General features: G+C 37.6%; 1 protein-coding gene across 6 annotated transcripts in view; it reads left to right on the top strand.

Annotated features, from left to right (window-relative positions):
* The window catches only part of TRAK1 (trafficking kinesin protein 1), a 126,629-nt gene that overhangs the window by 99,627 nt on the left and 10,334 nt on the right, over positions 1-16,668 (top strand). For 3 of the 6 annotated variants that reach the window (XM_058042131.1, XM_058042149.1, XM_058042140.1), the window contains 6 exons: positions 171-245; positions 1,460-1,597; positions 3,226-3,302; positions 5,323-5,559; positions 6,480-6,796; positions 10,990-11,319. In XM_058042131.1, coding sequence (XP_057898114.1) covers positions 171-245; positions 1,460-1,597; positions 3,226-3,302; positions 5,323-5,559; positions 6,480-6,796; positions 10,990-11,319 — 1,174 coding nt within the window. The remainder of the gene's footprint in view (positions 1-170; positions 246-1,459; positions 1,598-3,225; positions 3,303-5,322; positions 5,560-6,479; positions 6,797-10,989; positions 11,320-16,668) is intronic. The other 3 variants (XM_058042157.1, XM_058042173.1, XM_058042165.1) reach the window with 1 other exon arrangement.

Here is a 16,668-nt window from a genome sequence, read left to right as displayed (position 1 = left end):
GTGCAATCTAATGCTGTGTGTTCTTGTGTAAACATTTTAAACGTGTAGATAATTATTGCTGTCGAGGAGAGGTGAGAATAGTTACAATGTTGCTAATTATCTGTAGTATAAGATACAAATATCACAGGACAAAACATCACAGTATTTCTAACATTTTTGGCATATTTTAGTGTGCAGTTGAAAATGAGGAACTTGTCCAGCATCTGGGAGCAGCTAAAGATGCCCAAAGACAGCTCACAGCTGAGGTGAGTACATTGCTTAGTAAAACAATAGTTTAGTAGCTGAGCAATGACTGTTTACTTTGCAATGAGAGGTTCAGTCTGAGTTGGATCAGAAGTATTAAATAGTTTTGCCTGTGTATATGGAATGAAGGAACATTTATGTTCCTAATAGAGTTCAAACCCTTTTCTTTCCTATTCTCTGCTCCTTCAAATGACACACATTTTGAAACACAGAGGCTTATGGGCTGTACAGGAACACATTTAGAGGTTGACTTCTCTAGGCTGGTAATTTCTGCCTGTTTTAACTAGTGAGATAACATGGAAGAGCTCATTGATGCTCTGTTTGTTCAGTGTATAAACATAAGGCCGTCCACTACTTCAGGTTGTCTTATGGGTGCTACATTTGCATGAAAAAAAAATTACAAGATGGAATTAATAGAGCTTGATCCCTTTAGGATGTGTCTTGCACTTGCACTACTTGGTAATGAAGATGGGAATGGCCAGAGAAGCTTTCCAGTGTGTGGAGCTTTTGTATCTGTGGTGCTCAACAAAGATTGGGCTCATGCCTCACCATTGCTTTCTTAGGAAAGAAAATGAACCAGATCTCTTTGTCTAGACCAAATAGCTTAGTTTTATGAAAGTTGGAATGTGGTGTTTCAGACTAATGCCCCTTTGCCAAACTTAGTTGAAGTGGCTGATGAACTCAAAAGCTGTGAGGGCACACAGACATCTGTAGACAGAGTGATTACGTAAGATGTGTTTCCTGAGAAAGCTAAAAATAAGGCATAGTCTTAGGCTGTTGAAAGCTATACGTGTATATGTATTGTTTGCATGAAAGTCCTGGCTTTAGAATTCCTAAGTCCTTTGGACCATTGGAGAATGTCTTGTCCTCAGACCATGATGTTTGTCACTGTGGTCATCATGGCACTGATTAAGCATTAAACCTGATCAGACTAAAGATGCTTTTTTAGCTCTGTATCTTCTCCTTGTCAATGGTTTCACATGGAAGGAAAGAAATGGAGCAAACAGTTCCTTCCACATTGTTACCCTCCCTGCCTGCCTTCCCATCAGTTATTAATGATCCTCCAGTGATACTCAGTTGTTGGAGATTGATTCCTTTAAAGTAGGATATTCTTCCCTACACTATTATTGTTTACCAGTATTAAAAAAAAAATTGGAGAATTTTTGTGGTAATAGTGCACCCCATGAGGTCTTGGACTGTTTTCTCTGTGTTACAGTTGCGAGAGCTGGAAGACAAGTATGCAGAGTGCATGGAAATGCTTCATGAGGCCCAAGAAGAGCTGAAAAACCTTAGGAACAAGACAATGCCAAATGCTATATCACGTCGGTACCACTCCCTTGGTCTCTTCCCTATGGTAAGCAGATTTAAGGGAAAACCTGCACACACCAAGCAAAGGAAGTGTGTTTGCATCTGACTTACAGCTTCAGGGATAGGATGCTAGTCTGAGATAAGCATGGGTGAAATGTGTATTTGCATAGTCTTAAATGATACCTGAGTGATCAGTTTTGCAAACCTGGTTCTGAAACAGTGGTGCTGTGCAGCTCTGCTGCAGTGTTACGTACAGCCTGCAGCTGTGTATGCTTATGCTGTGAAACCTGGTTAACAGGTTAAGCATTAACAGGTCCTTACACACTTCTATACATCTTTGTTAGGCATCTCCTGTACTGTGGTGGCTGATGTTCATTAGGACCTTGCTGTTTGTCTTCAATTTCCTTGGAGATAAAACTTCCTAATAACATAACTGTGGTTTCCAGACCTGGCATCTTTCTCATCGTTTATGATATACATTTTAATTCTTCAGTCTAAACCTCTGAACAGGGTTAAAAGCAAAACTTTTTGTTTTATGGTGACTGAAAATTCAGTGGTTCATTAAAAGAATGTTAGTTGTTAATCTGTATTATGGCAACAAGTTATGGTGGTTTCTCTGGTGTTACCAACTTTCTTTACCTGATTTCATGTGATTATGACATTTAAAACTCAGGAAGTATGCAGTACCCTCAATGAAATGAAAAAAAGAGTGGATAAGAATGTGTGCAGTAACTTGCTCTGCTTGCCTGAAAGTAGTTAGACCATTGCCTCTAGAGTAGTTAGATTACTTCTGAAGGCAATGGTACCAGTGGCTTCTTTTGAAAAACATTAATGTAATCATGCAGCAAAATCTGGCCTGCCTTGTCTTACTGCTGAAGAAGAAGACATTTTATTTGTGCTCACAAGAAGTAAATTGCCAGCAAAGGCTAAGCTTGCCTTTTTGTGCTCCCTTCTGAGACTGAATGCAGGCCAAATCAAAGTGCAGACATTTAATAATACAAGTTGTGCTTGCAAAAATAATACAAATTGTGCTTGCACAAATACAGCTGAAAGCTGTGAAAAGTATGTTTGTGCTGAGAGAGGTTTATATTTTTTGTGTGAAAATGATTTTCAGACATTGAATCATGGGACAAAAGATCATTTGGGTTTGTTAATGTTTGATAGTAAGACCCTGCACCCAGCAGTAAAACTTAGTGACCAGTTATGAAAAATTGATGGCCTGTTACCTCTAACCTTATGGAGAAAGTATATAGTGCTTTATGCCAAGAATCATGTCATTTTTGTGGATGGGTAGATAATGCTGTGGTTTGTAAATGAGAACATAAAGAGTAAAACTTTATACGTGAAAGATGAGTGTTGCTGGAGATGGAATTCAGTCTGGGTAGCTGGATCATGTTGTTGCCTACAATGCTTTTTTAAGGTTTTTAGGCAGATATTATGTATCATCAGATGGTACATACTGCAGGAAAATGAAGCCATATTTTGTCAGTGCTTTAAATACCTACATTAGTTTTCTAGTCATTTTTCATTTAAACATTTATTTAAACATTCCTTTTTTCCTTCTAGAAATACTCTTCATTATTTATTATTTTGTATAAGTAATTTATTATTTTCTGTCATGCCAACCTATTAATACTATGATATTTGTTTCTCTTTTGTGCTTATTTTTAACAGGATTCTTTGGCAGCAGAGATAGAAGGGTCAATGAGGAAAGAACTGCATTTGGATGAACCCGACTCTCCTGACTTGGCGTACGACTGAAAAGAATTGTTTCCTAATAGATTGGTTATATCTGAATTTAATTATTTGATGAGAAGAGAAGAAACAGGAAATAGTTAAACTAGATATTTAGAAAGAAATATTTCTAGCTGAATGTGAATAATAGAGAGAAAGGAAAACAAAATGCCTAGTTTTTGGGGCATTTTATTTTCTCCTAAAGCTCTTGAAAGAAAACATCTATATACTGGCTTTGCTTTGTCTTGTAAATTTCTTTCCTCATTGGTGAGTGCTGAGAATGAGAAAAGATTTGTTTTCTTGTGTGTTACTATGCTAGATTTCTTCAAGTACCAGTTAGAGCAGGAGTTCAAGTTCTTGGTGAGTTTTATAACATAAGTTACTAGGTTGATGTAATCCAGTTTTTAACAGGAAGAACATCAGGGCAGTAAGGGATTTGGAATGGTTAGGTACTTAGTGTGATGTCCATTATGCCTGTGCTGAAGTTCTGTTGAATTAAACAAGAGAGTAGTTTGAAACATGTTAAGTGCTTGCGACAGCCCCAAAGCTATAGATAGATACAGCTTGGCAGAAATGGCCTCCCTGATGCCAGTTGCATGTGTACTCCAATAGGTTTATCTCACAGATTTGTACAAAGCATGGATTGTTTAATTTGAAATAAGTTAATCCAGTTTACAGGGTCTGTTACAGAAACACAGTTTACAAAACTGGAGAGTCAGACAAGGTACAGTAGGCACTTCCGGAAACCTTCTAATTGCATTTACAAAATGCCTGATGCATACACTGACCTTTTCTGAGCCTGAGCCAAGAACTGCAAATGAGGCTTTGACAGAGTGAAATGTTGGTTGGAAAAATGTAAGATCAGAAAGTTGTGAGCGTGCTCAAACCCCATAGGATCCTTTCATCCTTTCAGTATAACCTTAACTTAAAGCTAGTTTAACTTCTTTAGAATATCTTATTTACTTTGCCTGTACCAGAGGAGGATACTTTTCTTTTTGGTCGCATGACTTGTCTTGGTTTTATTTGTTTGTGCAGTGGTAGTAACTGCAAGCTCCATGGGACTATTTATTGATAAATACTCTTAGATTCAGCCTCATAAAGATATACTGCTATGGACCTGGAGCCTCCACACAAAGGGTGCAACTGTTGAGCCCCCATGGACAGAAGGAAAGAAATTTAAATGATATTAAATAGCCTAAGGCATGCAGTCACTGTTACAATCTGGCAGTGTTACCTTTCAGATAGAAGAAATGTGCTATCCTTGTGTTCAGCCACTGTTGAACTGTAAAATAAAGCAGTGGTGGCACTGCTGCAGTGTGATGTAGGGTAATTTTATTCTGTCAAGAAATTTCTGCTGAAGTGTCATCTGATGTCAGTCTTGAACCAGGTGAATGAAGCTTGTTATGGTATAAAGACAATGGTGATAAAGAGTGAACTGTAGAAGTAGGTCAAATATTAGGTCTCCAGCCTTGACAGCCTCTCTCTCAAGTCCTGGTCCATTATATGTCTGGGATATTTTTCATTTTTTTAAAAGTGCTATTTAAGGGGATTGGAAATTGATTTCAGAGAGAAAAGATACAGCACTTGCTTGCATGGAGATACTCAGGAGAGTACATTCAAATCTCCTTTCAAATGGATTAGTCAGTTTATAGTTAAGAGTTGAATGGAGATCAATTCTGGTTTTTAAAATGTCATTTTTACATAATGACTTTATGGCACTTTTAGCTGACGTACTGAAATGCTCTTTCAATTATTTTTTGTTACTATTTGAAAGGATCCATGCACATGATTGTCACGTGTTCTGTCAAAAATATTCTAAGGTGATGGGAGAATTCTATTGATGGATTGAATGTAATGGCCACACTGTAGCTAGTATGGGACCCTACTCATGCTGCTTTACAGAACTATATACAAAACCAAAGTGTTTGATAGACCTGCAAATAGGAAGAGCTGTTAATAAGCTGTTACCCACAAACAGGTAACAGCTTCTCATGGTAATAAGTTACTGAGTGATTATTAACTGTGTGTGTTTTGCAGCCATCAGAAGCGGGTCTTCGAGACGGTGAGAAATGTCAATCAAGTTGTCAAGCAGAGATCCATGACTCCGTCACCAATGAATATCCCAGGCTCTAACCAGTCCTCTGCTATGAACTCAGTCATTTCTAGCTGTGTCAGCACTCCACGTTCCAGTTTCTATGGGGGAGACATCTCTAACATTATGATAGACAACAAGACCAATAGCATCATCTTAGAGACAGAGTCCTCCGACAACGGGTCAGTACCAGAGCACTGGAATTTGCCTTTTCTTTCTTTCTGACATAAAGGTAGTGTTCCTGTTTTCCTCCTTTTGTCTTATGTAGTGCAGTTATCACAGTGGCATACGTCCTCAAAGTCTATTTTGTGCTTATAGTTTTTGGACACTCAAGTTTATTTAAAAAATAAAGCTTTTAGAAAGTACTGTGTATCGATCAGTGTCTGCAACTCAGACCCGTTCTGAGATGCAACATCACCAGATAATGTAAAACCACCCTTTGTTTTTATCTGTCAACACTTAAAAATAATTAAATTTTCACCATGTTACATAAATACCAGGAAGTTCTGATTCCAGATGCAGCTACAGTTAACTGTTTTGATCCTAAAAATGAATAAAGTGTGCATCTGTAGATTACCTAATATGAAAACTTACAAAGGAAACCAATCAGAACTTTGCTTTTTTAGCTACTTGTCTCTTCTTCCAGTACAGCTCCATACTATATGCTGTATATACTTTTCATTAAAATGGCTTAATTTTTCAAAACAATATATGTTTGTCAGTATAATATACTCTTGTGACTCACTGTGGTGTTCTTACAGCATTGGCCCTTTAACATGGGGCCTGCTTACCTGAGTTTACATAACTGTGAGAGACACACAGCAAGTAGACAACTGTTACCTCTTTGTAGGAGGAAGCTCTTAAGTAAAGTGCAGGTTTCCAGGCAGAAACTAGGACTCAAAATTTTTACTATGAAAGAGAAACAGAAGACTGGTGTTTGCCTTTGAGCTCTTCAGATGAGGAGCAAGTTGCTCCCAGACACAGTAATGTAAAGGTGCTGGTGAGTGTCTCAAAACTGTCATATGTAAGTCTAAAACATTTCTAACAATGTGTTTTTTCCCTCCCACCATTTTTTTTTTCTGTGTCCCCCTTTATGTTTTAGAAATGAAGACAGGATGAAGAAGCCTGGAACTCCAGGGACTCCAGGCTCCAGTGACCTAGAGACTGCCCTGCGTAGGCTCTCCCTCAGGCGGGAGAATTACCTCTCGGAGCGCAAGTTCTTTGAGGAGGAGCAGGAAAGGAAGTTGCGGGAACTGGCAGAAAAGGGAGAACTCCACAGTGGTTCCGTTACCCCCACAGAGAGCATCATGTCACTGGGAACTCACTCCAGATTTTCAGAATTCACTGGATATTCAGGAATGTCTATCAGCAGTCGCTCCTACCTGCCAGAAAAGCTTCAGATTGTGAAACCACTAGAAGGTGATAACAAAGGGCCTCGGCCTTTATCTGTTGTTATTAGTGACTCTTTGTGGTCCCTAATCCATCACCAGAAAGCAGGAAATCTTTGCAATACATACTCTTTTTACTTTAGAGACAGTAGTCCACGCTGTTGGTTTGAGATCTTCTAACTAATATATTGTTCCACAAGCCTTAAAAGTGTTAGGAAACAAGCCCAGCCAAAGCAATAAAATCAACATTGCAGGCCACACGTGCACATCCTCAGTGCAGCTTTACATCCAACCTAAATGTTACCACTTCATAATTGGAAAAGGAAGGTGGATAAGGCTATGAAATCTAAACAGCAAGAGTTCTGTAAATTAGTATCTGGAAAGTCTGTTACCTACTTCAGTTAGTCCAGTTAGTCTCATAAGACTCTTACAGTGATTCAAAATTATCTCTGGACTTAATTAGTTGTTTGAGTGGTCACATGATTCACTATGGCTTTGTGTTTCATGTGTGAAGTAGGTGGGGATTTTTAAAGTCAAATTTCCATCATACATTGTCTCACAAAAAGGCAAGGTAGAGATAGATGATAGTCAGGGTTAGAGCTGCATTTCAAGGTTCATTTCAATAGACTGTTTAAAAAAAGCTGTTAAAGCAAATGTAGTGTAGTCTGCCTGGCTTTCTTCAGTTGTTTCAGGTTGTAGCTGGAAGTTAGTTGAGTCAAGTCCTTCAGATTTTAAACCAAATTAAGTTTCCCTGTAGTACTTCACAAATACACTAGGTAACATCATTTAGGTTGGCTTCTCTCTCTTTTTTCCTTTACCAGAACTCTTGTATTACATTGCATTATGTGTGTTTTAATTGCAGAAGTTTCTTTTTTTTTCATCTGTTTAGAACAAGTTTATTTCATTTATGAGAAGCATATAGCATGGCACGTACTCAGAAGCAAAAATAAGCATTCTTATGTCCTGAAGAAAGTGATGTACTGTATCAACCTATTCAAATGAAACTTAGCAATAGCACACCAACCCATACTCTTGAGCAGATTTGAATAGTTTGTTTTCATGGCTGCTTTTAAATGGTCATGAAAGTTCTTGTACCAGATGAGGGAAAGGATGATCCCACTTTGTTTCAGTTTCTCGTTGCTACCACTGTAATAGATTTCTGTCACCATCCCATTATATCTGCTTTTGTCTTCCAATAAACTCTTAAAGTCTTTATCATCTTTCTATCTGTCTGGGTTTTTTTTTCCCCTTGATTTTGTTCAATGTTTTCACTGGGTCATTTCTCTCTTGAAATTATTGCACCTTTTAAAGTACTTCCCATGTTTCGTTTTAGAACTTATTTGTAGCATGTTTGTGTCTGCCTGTTTCATAAATTTTGTGGGTTTTAACTTTTATTAACTAAAAATCTTCATGATTTTGTTTTTCATTTCAGCTTAGTTTATTTTCTGAGTATTTTTCATGAACCTTAGCTTTTTTTTCAACTTCATGGACGCCTTCAGACTACTGGGGAAAAACAGTCTGCTGTACCTGCAGACTACTATAAGTAGCTGTGTCTTTGGTTTTATTACTGTTTTGGGTGCTCATGTCAAAAAACAGAAAAAAAAATTAGTTCAATAATAAATTTGCTATAGGTTAATGACTTCTGCTTCTTTAAAGCAATCTTTTAAATCCCCCAGGAAAAAAAAGTGGCAGAAAAACTAAGAAATTAATCTTTTGCACCTTTAAAAATCAACACATGCTATCTTTTAGTCAAACAGGAGGATTGCTTGATGTGACTTGTTTTATAGTCCAGTGAGATTTGTTTTGTTTGTTTTTTTTTTTGTTTTTTTAACTATGCACCTGTGACTCGTTGTGTCATAAGCACAAAATAGCGCTATCTGTAGGAAAACTAAAAACTGGGACTGACTGTGTCTTCAACCACTTCACTACAATTGTAGGAGCAACACACTGAATTTCTAAGCTTTCTCTGATGCTCAAAGCCTATGTGCAATCATGCAGAGATACCAAGAATATAGGAAAAAAGTTTACTTTATTCCTATACTTATTTTGTTCTTATTCCTTCTTCCTTCAGTGGCATGTCCCACTGTTACACAGTAATTCCCTAATGCCAACTGTTTCTGATAATTTATAAAACCATCTGGGACTGAATGTAGGCCAAAGAAGTGTTGTATTTCCCTCTTCTTTTGACTTCTGCAGCTTTCTCTTTTTATTGGGGATTTACAATTGTTGGATTCCCTTGTACATTTGTGTTCATTTTCTGTATAGGAAATTAAAGCTCCCTTACACACATTTTGTGATATCAAGACTAGTGTCAGGTATATCTTGTTTATGATGGAGCTAAGGCCATTTTGATTTCTGTAGTTTCAATAGAAATGTTAAAACTCAATATATTTTGGTAAATATATTTCCTATGGGAAAATATGGGATCTATATTTAAAATGAAGTGCTTCTATTCTGCTGAGTTTATTTTAAGTATAAGTTTTGGTGTGCTTTAAGGTGAAAAAGATTACATCTCCAGAAGTAAGCATGTAGAAGTTAATTAACTTTTTTTATACTTGCATGCAGTGCAGAAGGAAATTTTTATTTCCTTTGTTCTTTAATTCTTGAGATAGACTGACAGAAAACCTCTGCTCTTAGGTTAAGGCTAGACAATATCTATCACTTCTTCACATTCTGGGGTATTTCTTTTATGTAAAAGGAAAAAAAACTTGGCCTTTGTGATAATTCAGAAGTAAACACAAGTTATAAGGATGTCTCTTCTCCCACTTTGGGGTTGTAATAGTTTCTACTTCTTGAGTCTCGAGGGTGCAAATTTTCTCTAATTTCTCTAGATTTATTTAAATAAAAGCAAAAAAAATATAGATAGGATCATTAGCCAAAGTAATCTAGCAGATCCATTTATTCAGAGCTAAAAAATTACAGACCTTAAAAAGTGAGATAGGCTTAATTAAAATGCCACCCATTGTTCGCAGTCATTCTAGAGAAAGAGTTTTTCCCTGTTCACTTCCTATTTACAATAAGTTTCCTCGTGCAATATGTGAAATGGCAATTTTTCTCATTCCACAGGATTTTTCTCAGATTGAAAATGTATATGACAGCCACCCCTTCTCTAGTTATTACAGTTGTTTAAGCTTTTACATACACCATGTAATGAATTGAATATTCTTGGACTTTGAATATGGACATTTGTGTGCCAGCTCTTTGAATGAGTGGGTATTTCACTTTGCAGAGAGGGAACAGGAAAAAGACTGCAAAAAGTGCTCTGATTTGCAGGCAGAGGTGAAAAGAAGAAAATTTTGTTTGTGTCATATGACATATGTGATTTTAAGTCAGATTTTTCAACACAGTGATGGTGGGCACACAGGAAAATGCAGACCCCAGTGTTTAATTGCTACTTGAGGAATCAAATAAATTCTCCCTTGATTTTACTGGGTCCATCTAGGTGTATATATTAATTTTTCCTGATCCATTGCTGTTTCTGACTGTCTCCTATTAAACCTTGAATATTGAATGCTCTTCTCTGTAAAATGCACCTCCCTTTTCAAAACATTTCTCTGCCAAGGATGAAGCTACAGGTACAGTAGCATTTAGTTATGTAGTAGTTGAATTCCTGTAGCCTAGGGCCCACACAGGCATTTAGCCTTGACGTGTAGTTCAGAGCTGTGTATCTGCTTACACGTGCCTGAAGTTGGTGGGGTTTTCTAACATATGGTACAAAGCTAAAATTGCTGTGCAGTCTGTGTGACTACTGTCCTCCTGTTAGCCACTGGCAGAAAATTCTGGCATGTTTTCAGCACTTGTCTTAGTTTGAGCTTAATGTGGGAATATGTGGTAAATGTTCCTCTTAGAGCTTTCTGTGATGGTGCTCAGATCAACTGCTACAATGTAAATTCTTTCTACTCCTGCTTAATCCTGTGAATTGAAGCGGATGAGGATATTTACAGGGAGGGGATGTGCATGTGCACAAGTGTGCTGCTTCTCACCACCAGGCTTTGCATAAGTGCTGATGTGATCAGTTTATTACGCACTGGTATGGAAATGCTGAAGCACAGGTGAAGCAGTTTTGTGCTGTAGCATGTCTCCCTAGACACATTAAACCCAGAAACATTAAAGGTTTGGAGATCCCAAACCTTTGGTCTTCTGGATGAATTAAGTGGGACTTTGTGTTTTAGGTCTTGGATTGCTTGCTAATTGATTTTGGTTGTCTTTCTGTTCCCTTTCAAGGTTCTGCCACTTTGCACCACTGGCAGCAGCTGGCTCAGCCTCACTTGGGTGGGATCCTGGACCCGAGGCCCGGGGTTGTCACTAAGGGCTTCAGGACCCTAGACCTGGACCTGGATGAAGTGTACTGCCTTAATGACTATGAGGAAGATGAGACAGGTGACATTTCTTACAAGGGCCTAACTACCTCGACGCCAGTTCAGCACACAGAGACCTCAGGTGAGAGGTCACAAGCACAAGTGACTGTTTCAGAGAACAAGAATAACCCCCGCCAATCTCAGGCTTTCACAGAGGAGATGCAGGAGCCCGCGACTGACGATGATGAGGGGTCTGGTGAGGGAAACTCATTAAGTCCAGTAAAACTGACATCTTTACAGGATTTTGATTACTGGGCCATTCTCACGTCTCTTCAGAACAGCATCCATAATATTGCTTTGTGTGTAGCATCTGCACGATAGTGCGTGCAGTGGTTAGAACATAACCATTCTAACGTTGGCTCAAAATTCGTTTCTTTGATAATCTTTTGATTTGTTTTTCAGTAACAGCATCTGTGGTCAATATTTTACTCTATTTTGATAAGAGAAGGCTGCTAAAAGGAAGTGGTTCATTCACAAACCTTTGTGTGGCATGTATTCAACATGTGTGTTTATTTAGTGCGCACTCTGAAGTGTGTGTAATGTACAGATTACATATATTTTGTATTGCTGTAGTGCAGATACTCTTCTGACAGTTCATAAGAGGTGATGCCATGTTTTAGATGTTTGTACTTTGGGAAAAAAACAAAGACTAAATTATTGGTGCACTAAAGGTTCCTCCATCTTGCCTTTGCTGAAACAAATGGAGTGCCTTGAAAACCACCAAAGAAATTCTGAAAGTTGAATTCACTTACCTCAGATACAGTTACCTGTTTTTAAAGTCTTTCTGAGATAAAGAATTAAGGGAATGTTTTTATGCAGTCACTAATAACATTTCCCTTACTCTTTCTCCACCACACTATTAAACCCTGTCCTTCCTATTTATACTGTATTAAGACATAAACATTTTTAAGTGACACAGTACTGCATGAGTTATTAGATACTCTGACACTAGAAGTCTGACACTGACACTAGAAGTCTGTTATTGCACAAGATTACAGATTCTCAAGACTATCGAAGTGGTTTGAGTTTGTGTGATTTCTCTCTTGCTCTTGGGATTTGGGGGTTTTTGTTTTAATAAGCTATATAGTCTTCATTAAGATTTGCCTCTAAACAATTATATTTAGTCCAGAATCAGAAAATTGCCAGAACTCCTTTTTTCCCCAGACTTCTTGTGTTTTTATAACTACTTTAAATGAAGACACTTCCTTCCCTCTCCTTTTTCTGGGATAAATCATAACTTAATATTTGGCTGGTCTTTGGAAGATTAGATTGTCTCAGGGCTAAACAATAATATTTATGTTATTATCATGACATGCAGAGTATCTTCAGCTCTCACTGCAGTGGCAGTTCAGTGCTTTCAGCTATTGAATATAAGCTACTTTCTACAGTTAGTCATATTAAGGTTAAACTTCGAATCATGGAATCATTAATGCTGGAAAAGACCTCTAAGATCATTGAGTCCAGGCATTAACCCAGCACTGCCAAGTCCACCACTAAGCCATGTCCCCAAGTGCCATATCTACAGATCTTTTAAATACCTCCCAGTGACGCAACCACTTCCCTGGGCAGCCTGTTCCAGTGCTTCAACATCCAAACCCTTCACCTTCCCTTTCCATTGGCAAAAGTTGTGCTTGTTCTATGAGATCCCAGAAAGAAAGTCTATATTATTCTTTTTATATTAATATGAAAATAAATAATGCCTCTTCAGGCAGTGGTGTCCCATTTTGGATATTATCCAGGTTTTTATAATTTTGAAGAGTCTGAGTAAAAACAGCAAGAAAAGCTGGAGGTATAAGAAACATGGACTGAAATAATCAATAACTGGCCTTTTTAGGATCTAGGGAATAAAAGATTCAACAAAATATATGATTAATTTTAAAATGTGTTGCTGTAGAGAGGAAGGGAACAAGCAGTTCTTAATGAACTCAGAGCAGAGTAAATGTGAAAATAATGTTGCTTGTGTTACATTTTAAAAAATTTTTTAAGTGTAAGAGTGTTCAACGCAGGAACAAGTGAAAAAAGTAAAAGACTCATTGTAATGAGCTAAACATAGATAAGGCTATAGTTTAGTTCCTTGATGTTTTTTTTTTAAAGAACAAATTACATTGTTCTGTTACAATGTTCTAACATTTCAGGGTAATAATTTGAAAGACTTCTTTCTTTCAAGTAGAGCAATAAAAGTAGGCCTGCTTCATGTTTACAAACTGGTAAGAAAGCCTAGTATTTCCTTCCATTTTCTGTCTCCATTATGATTTGAATAAAGGTCACTGTTTATGAACAGGTTATTTACTGGTTACTGCTGACTTTTACAGGGAAAAGTCTATTTAGACAGGGGTTTTAAGCAAATTCCCCATCTTATAAATTGACAAAGTAGATAAAATCAATGAAATAACTCTAGCAATCTTATTTTTACCTTGTACTGTTTGATGAGTCATTTTAATACATTACAGAAATAAATGGGTCAAAATTAATAACTTTGTGTAGAAGGAACAAGTCCACTGAAAACTTTAATTTCCCATTTTTTTGCCTTTTTTCAAATTGTCCTGTTGTATAGGATTTAGGAATATCCATGAGCTACCATAACATTATTGGTTGTGTTGCTCAAATGGAGTAAAGACACTGTGTCTGTTTTTTGTTGAAGCAATTTGTTAGGTGTTGTACAAGGAGGAGATGATTGTGGATTTTTTCAGAATAGGCACTTACTAATGGAGCAGTGCTTCTTAGCATCCATAATCTGCCCACTGAAGAATATCTATTGGGAGAAGGAGGTGCATGCTTAGCTTATGAACTTATTTTGTACTTAAATATTGTGCAGCTATTGCTTCTCCTCAGCATTCTTTCTTCTAGATTTCTCTGTAGGAAATTCAAGGCAGGTAGGGGTGTGTATGGACATGTAGCACCTCATCATGAGTACAAGGTTACAACATCATTGCTTGCCTGATTCCAGTTGGGAATTGCTTCCAGTTGGCAATATACAGAACAAACTCTTGCTAGAGAATGTGGAAATAAAATGAAAAGGGAAGGAAAGAAAAATCTTGCACACAGTCTCTAGCAATAGTGCCTTTGCTTGTAATTCAGGATAGCTCCATTGTGTAAAAATCTCATTCAAGAGGTTTGTAAAAGCCAGAAGGTGTCTTGTACACTTGCTGTTGGCAGGCCATAAAATGTGCCAGTCTAGAGCTACAGGTCTTCTAGCCTCAGACCAAAAAGTCTTTAGTAATACAGTGCCTACAAGGATCTTCCCAGCAGGTGTAGATCATCTTAGTCTGTTGGGCAGGTTTCTGCTTCAGTTGATTGTGTGCTCTGAGGTTTGTATCTTGCCTTTTTTGCACTGGATATGTTGTCTGTTACAGTACTTACAAGTACTATTCATATTGCCATTGTGTGTGTGCAGAGTGCTGCTCACAATGAGCCCCAGCACTTACTTTAACTTCACGGCTCAGGAGAGCAAACACTGCTGGTGCCAAAAGTAGCTTGTAGCCAAAACAAGTGTATTCAGAACAATGGTGATAGATGTTCTATTCTTGGGATAGTTAGAGTCAGAAATCATTCTGACTGAAAAAGGAAGAGTTATGTTCCTTGTGTTTTCTTGTCCATATGTTGAAACCTGTAGTACCCATTGATCTATAAAACAGCTTCTTCACCATAAATGTGCATTCTATCCCAATTATGGCACTGAATATTTCAGGAGAAGTTAGCACACGTGTGACATATGGTCTGCAGTTAGTCTGTTGGAGCCACATACTGTGTGTGAGTAGAGTTAACTTTATGGAGGACTGCAAATTCCAAAGCTGCAGTTCTAGCCCAATGCACAGGAGTAGGTTGAGTTTTGTGCATCACTTGTGTAGACTGTCAGCGTAAGTGGAATTGTAGAGAAGTTACAGGACACTGTGTTCTTGAAATCATCTGGGACAAGTAATTTTTCGCACCACAAATTTTTTGTAACCTCAATATGTTGTTTTTTTTTTTTTGTTCTGTGAAAGAAACTAGTATATTATAACACTGTACAGAATTTGTTTTGGAGGGAGGGGTTGTTTGGGCTGGCTTTTTATTTGGTTTGTTGTGTTTTTTTAAGTCACTGGCTGTCACGTTTCCATAAAGAAACAAACAAAACACCAGCCACTCAAAGCACTTAATAATGTTATGAATTTTCTGATTTTGAAGTTGGAAGGGCTACACTTGATGCAGTGTCTGCTTAATTGCCTGCTAGTATTGGGTGCATAAAATGGTCTTTCAGTACTTTTGTGTTTTTAGTTCTGCTGATTGATTGCTTTGAATAGACATGTGCACAGCACCACGGGATCAGCACTCTTGTATTCATGCTTACACCTTAACTATTACATAGAGGGCTTTCCAAATAGAGGCTTAAAATCACAAGAACACATAATGAATGTATCATGTTTGAGTTGTTTTTAGCAGCATTACTGAATATGCTTCTAAAAAGTTATCATTGTACAGAAAAGTAATAAATTTGTAACTCTTCTTAGAACTAAGGTATTGATGCATATTTAAATATATTTTATTTTCAAATGGCATGAATATTTTCACAGTAATTATTTTTTTAAGAAAAGCTGTCAGCAGTTGCTTTCTATGCTGTTAAAATGCTTGAATTTTAATTTTGGGATCCTAGCCTGCATAAACTTATGTTGAAGCTACATTAAACACTTTGAAGTCTTATTACATCTATGCTCAATGGTCATAAACATGTGAGAAAGTGATCTCAGCCAGAAGAACACCCCGTCCAAAGAATACCTGCCTTTGTTCAGTTTTTCCATTCTTTCTGTTTCCAAGGGCAAAATAAATGAAAATTTTGGAAAATCAGGTATTCAGAAAATAATTTTGTTGTTTAGGAAACATAACAAAAACAATGCTCCTGGTGCAGGCGTATGAATTCCTGGAGGTTTTGAGTATTCATGGTTGCACCTGTCGGAGAGCACCATTTTCACATTTTACACATTTTATTGTTGTTTTTATCGCTTATCTCCTTCTCGTAGTAGTTCACCCAAGCATCAGATCCAGCTGAATCTATATTCCCCCTAGTCTGAAAATGCCAGGCATTTTCAGTTCAGGTAGCACTGGATATCAGAGCTCTCACCTTTAGCCACCTGAAGGGGATGAACTCTGCTAAATCTAGACACTGCATGAAGCCACTGTCTTGTCCCGTGGAGCCTAGTGGGGTTTTGTGACCTAGTTTCCAGTAATTTTACCTCACCCAAGGATGGAATTAGTGGCACAAACTGGCAAAAGTGAAGTCCATAACCTGTATTCTAGATGATCACACAGTAGGAAAAAAAAGTCTTCTAATGGTCCTTCGTTATCCTCTTTTAAAGCAGGCAGAACTTTTCTATTCGGCAATGAACTCCTAATGCTTTAAAACACCATCTGCTTCTCTTCTTCTGCCTCAGTCTGATTGACATTCCATCCCTGTTTCCACAGCCTGTGCTAAAGAGATGCCCTCATTCCAGTGCGCTCCCTGCTCAAATAGTAGGGAACCAGGTTCCCTCCTTCTCTTGAAACATGCCAAGAAAAATGATGGAGTAGAGTG

This window comes from Melospiza georgiana, chromosome 1 (genome assembly GCF_028018845.1).
Source record: "Melospiza georgiana isolate bMelGeo1 chromosome 1, bMelGeo1.pri, whole genome shotgun sequence".
Lineage (NCBI taxonomy): Eukaryota > Metazoa > Chordata > Aves > Passeriformes > Passerellidae > Melospiza > Melospiza georgiana.
Note: the sequence above shows the minus strand (reverse complement) of the source record. Positions and strands in the feature narration are given on the sequence as shown.